The following is a 5,058-nucleotide window of genomic DNA, read 5'->3' on the forward strand; positions in this document are numbered from 1 at the left end:
ACGGGAGACCACAAATAGCAGTTGTCACGAGATCTGTTTCCTCGCATAAGTTCATCATGTTCTTCATTAATCACTATACACTTATCACGAGTAAAGTTGACATGCAAATTCAGATCACAAAGCTGACTAATACTAATGAGATTAGCAGTAAGTCCTTCTACCAACAAAGCCTCAGTCAGACAAGACATACCAGGATAGTTTAATTTACCTTTACCCACAATTTTGGCTTTTACTCCATCTCCAAAGGTAACATGACAGTTGGAATAAGGTTTCACGTTGGTCAGGAATGTGTGATCACCAGTCATGTGGCGAGAGCAACCACTGTCGAAATACCAGTCATTCCCGGTGGATGCACTCAGAGATGTGTAGGCAATATTGGCACGATAAGAGGCATTTTTCACTCTCCATTCCAGCCGAGTAGCAGGTTGTTGATGAGATGGGACATTCCTGTGGATGGACCTTTGCTGACGGATATTCCTCCCATACAACCGATAGAAAAAGGACGGATATGTCCCTTCCTACCACAATAATGGCATATCCAACGAGGTCTGTTGACAGGAGACCTGGTTGATCCAAATTGATGATGTCGAGAAAGGTCATGAGACTTGTTGTTACCAGATGGTTGAGGCATGTTTCGCGACATCTGGCTAGTCTGCTTTTGAGGAACGAACGTAGTCTGGGAAGATGAAGCTCCATGGGTATATCCAAGCCCCTTCATGTTCTTCGCAGGCTTGCCGATGGTGAGGATTTTGTCAAGGCTGTCAGTCCCAGAGTTCAGCATTCTGACAGTTTTAGTCATGTGCTCGAGTTCGTCATTCAGCCTACTGACTTCCTTCTTCAGATCCACAATCGTCTCCAGGAGCCTTGCCTTATCTTCAGTCAGGGTAAGGATAAGAGCACTCTGTTTGTCTAGAATCTGGGATTCCTCAACCCATTTGGTGTGCAAGGTATTGTATGCTTCATTCATAGCATCATCAGATAGTTCTTCATCTAGAACATATTTCTGAGAGCATTCACCGAATTCATTAGTAGACTCATGAGTATGGACAGAGGCAGTAAAGGCTACAAAGTTACTTATCTGATCTGAGTCGCTTTCTTCATCTTCTTCATCCGAAAGAGTAGCGTTGTATCCCTTTTTCTGTTTCTTGAGGAAGTTGGGACACTCCTTTTGAATATGACCAAAACCTTCACATTCGTGGCACTGAATGCCTTTGCCTTTCCCAGATCGTTCACCACTTTTACTATTCATGTGCGGATAAGTGTTCTTCTGGAATCGTTGTTGGAAATTGTCCTTGACATCTTGTGGGACATTTTTCCCATTCATCTGGTTGAGTCTTTTCATGACCCTGCCATAGTTTTTTGCAAGCATAGCTATAGTATCGTCAATATCATTGTCAGAGTCTGAATATACCTGATCCCTTTGTTCATGAGCAGAACTTTTGAGGGCCATTCCTCTTTGTTTCTTTTCCACCTTAGGAAGTGAGAGCTCAAACGTCATGAGAGATCCCATTAGTTCGTCGAACTTCAACGTCTTTAGGTCATGAACTTCCTCAATGGCCGTGATTTTCATTTTGAATCTAGAGCTCAAAGCTCTCAGGGTTTTTCGAACAAGATCTTCATCAGTCATTGGTTTCCCGAGAGAATATGATTCATTGGCGAGGTCACGAATGCGAACGTTGAACTCAGCGACTGTTTCATCCTCGAGCATCGTGATGGCTTCAAAATTGGTTGTGAGATATTGAAGCTTTTGTTCACAGACCTTTGTAGTTCCCTCATAGGCAACAGCGAGGATTTACCAGGCCTCTTTGGCAGTAGTGCAAGTATTTATCAATCTGAAAACATCTGTATCGACACCGTTAAATATAGCATTTAGAGCACGGGAGTTACCAAGGGCCGCCTCATCTTCAGTGGGGGTCCAGTCCTTTTCGGGTTTTGTGCCAGTACGGGCTCCTTTGTCATCAGTCGTCATAGGAGCTTCCCACCCGTGTATCACAGCTTTCCATGTTCGGCTATCAAGGGACTTCAAGAAAGCGGTCATGCGTGCCTTCCAATATCCATAGTTGGTTCCGTCGAGTACTGGAGGGCGATTGACAGAACCTCCTTCTCGGGAACTATCCATAATAGGCAATCAGAAAAAATACAGGAAACCACCTAAGAGATCAAGGTGCCTGCTCTGATACCAATTGAAATTCTGATTAGTTGCAAAGGCAAGATGTCGCACACAATGTGTTGACAATGTGTCCGACAACTTGCTTGAACACAGATATGGATAAACAACAAAACAATGCAGTAAACAAAGTACACAAGATATGGTTACCCAGTTCGGTGAAACACACCTACATCTGGGGGCACGCTGCCAGTGGAAAGGATTTTCACTATCTTGTAGTCAATAGTACACACAAGGTTTATATCTGATTACAATCAACAAATCAATAAAACCTAGAGACTATTACTACCAGTGATCACCTAGACAGGGACTCCCCCTGAATTTGAGCTCCGTCTCAATTCCACTCTTCGAGCAACCTCCTGGCTCGGATGACCTTCAGTCTTCAGCAGTACGTGAACCTTCAATCACGAGAACACAAGAACCCAACTCTCACATACACTCAATCTGTGGAACAGTTTTTGAGAGAATACATCACTTAAAACCAAAACACACAGCCTCCCAGTCCGCCGGTCTTGCACGTCTAAGAGCTCTGAGTGTTTGATCAAAAGTGTCAAGGCTGCTAAGGGGGAGCACACGGCTTTTATAGCAGCTTTACAATCCTGGAAGATATCTCGGGTTTCCTTACCCGGCCTCAAGCGAATATCACAAAGTAAAGACTCCATTAAGGCGAATATTGAGCAATGAAGATGGCAGGGAGAGATATCTTGCAATGAAGTCACCAGCGAGGCATATATCTTGTAATGAAGACAGTAGCAAGACAATAACTCAGCAATAAGTCATCAGCGAAGCATCTTGAGCAAAACTGGAAACTTGCCTGAAAAAGAGTCTTCATACAGAAGGAAAGATGTCAAACCAGAAGTGGAAACATAACAACCGACATCTTTCCATACCACTTGCACTAAAAAATAAAGCCAACAAAACAACGTATCAACAGGTCTTATCACATTTTTTGGTAAGGATCATATCAGGCCATTCACAATGTTCAAGTCATCTTTGAGAAAATCCAAGAACCAGGCCCAAGAAGATTTGCATTCAGACTCGACAACAGCATACGCGATCGGAAATATGTCGTTGTTTGCATCAATTCCGATGGCCGTCAACAGTTGACCGGTATGATGACCCTTTATGTGGCAGCCATCAAACCCAATAACAGGCCTACAATATTTAAATCCTTCTTTGCAGCCTTTGAAACACACATACATCCTTTTAAATACCAGTTTATCGTTCTCACCATTTTCAGTCTGAAACTTGACAGTTGAACCGGGATTTGTAGCCACTAACTCTGCCCTGTAGTCCCATAACTTGGCATATTGCTGTTTGTAGCTCCCTTCAATTTCCATCAGAGCAAGCTTTTTGGCCCTGTACGCTTTATCCCGACTACACTCAACTAAAAAGTCTCTCTGCAGTTGGTTCATCACATCCCTTGCTGACCATGAATCGCAGTCTTTGAATTGTTGCATGTACATACGTGACATCCATTTTGATGTCGCAAACCTGTTCACATTAACTCGTGGGCATGTATGTTCACTCCTGTACGTCTTGATTTGGAAAAAACCTGTTTTAACCGACAGCATGTCAGCGACTAACTAACTAACATTCTTCAAATCCAAATCCAAATAGAATACTATACTATAACAGTATACTACTATAGTTTTGATAAATAAAAACATTAATATAGCAGCTTATTATATTTACTTAATTACTACTGTTTTATTTGTGACATAAATAATTAATTACTACTGTTTTGATAATTAATTAATTACTACTGTTTTATTTGATAATTACTACTGAGAGAAAGCAATAATTCTAAGTAGAAATGCTTATAATTCTAGATTTTTAATTATTATATAGTCTTTGGGCCTTTAAATTATTATATAGTCTTTGGGCCTTTTAAATACAAGGACATTTGTTTATCTGGATTATTTATTAATGAAATTGGCCCGTTTCTTTCAACATCGAGTGTTTATATTAGCAGGCCTTGAAAATAACAGGATAATGGGCCTTGGGCAATTGGCCCACTTCAGCCGGGCATGTTCTCAAGCATACTATGAACATACCTGTACGCCTCGACAATGAAGCAAAACACGTCCAATTGCAGCTCGGATGCTCGCACTCTGCACGGACTCTGTTGTATTCGTTCTTCTTAAAATAAATGGCTTTACCACTGTGTATTGAGTACTCCCTTATGGCTTCCTTGAAGAGCTTGCCGGTTTGGAATGTCATACCCAGCTTAAAGACCGGGTTTTTTAATTCAGATTCTTTAAACTCCACGAAGTTGGGGAGTTTCTTTTTGAAATTCCTCGGGGCACTAGAGCTTTCACCGGGAGGTCTGACCTCCTCTTCAGACGATGAATCTTCAATTCCGATGTACGCATCCATGTCGACGTCACTGTCCTCCGATTCATCATCTTCATCACTAACGGCGTTCATTCATTTACCTATGTACGCCAGGCCAAGGTCAACAGCATCACCATCAACTTCTACGTCGTCTTCGCTTGCTTCAAAACCAACATCTTCAACGTCACCCTCGGCATCTTCAATGTCAGCCTCGGCATCTTCAACGTCACCCTCAGCATCTTCAAAATCGTCAAAGCCTTCAAATTCTTCAAGTTCATGTGGCTCAGCAGCTTCATGTGGCTCAGCAGCTTCATTGTGATATTGCTCTAGTTGGATCAGCTCCTCCATGTGAATCACGTCCACTGCATCAACTTGAACATCAAAGTGGTCGGATTGTACTTGCTGATCGTCCTGCTCCACCGTTGCCGGTCCAGTTGGGTGAGAACCATCGGGGTGATCACAATAGATGTGCACTTCCCATTTCGTTTTGAGAGTCTCTGACAACAGTTCTAAGAGCAACTCATCACTGCATATGCACTCTAGTTTGTCACACA

General features: G+C 42.4%; 1 protein-coding gene across 1 annotated transcript; it reads right to left on the bottom strand.

Annotated features, from left to right (window-relative positions):
- Positions 1-3,126: 3,126 nt before the first annotated feature.
- Positions 3,127-4,597, bottom strand: LOC149383954 (uncharacterized). Its single transcript, XM_089627958.1, has 2 exons — positions 4,225-4,597; positions 3,127-3,722 (listed from the first exon to the last, which is right to left on the bottom strand). Exons 1-2 carry the CDS (start codon positions 4,595-4,597, stop codon positions 3,127-3,129), a joined length of 969 nt encoding a protein of 322 aa, XP_089484084.1.
- Between the last annotated feature and the right edge of the window lie 461 nt (positions 4,598-5,058).

This window comes from Urtica dioica, chromosome 10 (assembly GCF_054948205.1).
Source record: "Urtica dioica subsp. dioica isolate 48M chromosome 10, U.dioica_male_clone48M_v1_H2, whole genome shotgun sequence".
Lineage (NCBI taxonomy): Eukaryota > Viridiplantae > Streptophyta > Magnoliopsida > Rosales > Urticaceae > Urtica > Urtica dioica.

Bases quoted from the DNA above. Each gene is read 5' to 3' on its own strand.
- LOC149383954 (XM_089627958.1), bottom strand. From the start codon at position 4,597: ATGAACGCCGTTAGTGATGAAGATGATGAATCGGAGGACAGTGACGTC. The intron at 3,723-4,224 runs GTATGTTCATAG...CGGTTAAAACAG, and splicing joins TTCATTGTCGAGGCGTACAG to GTTTTTTCCAAATCAAGACG.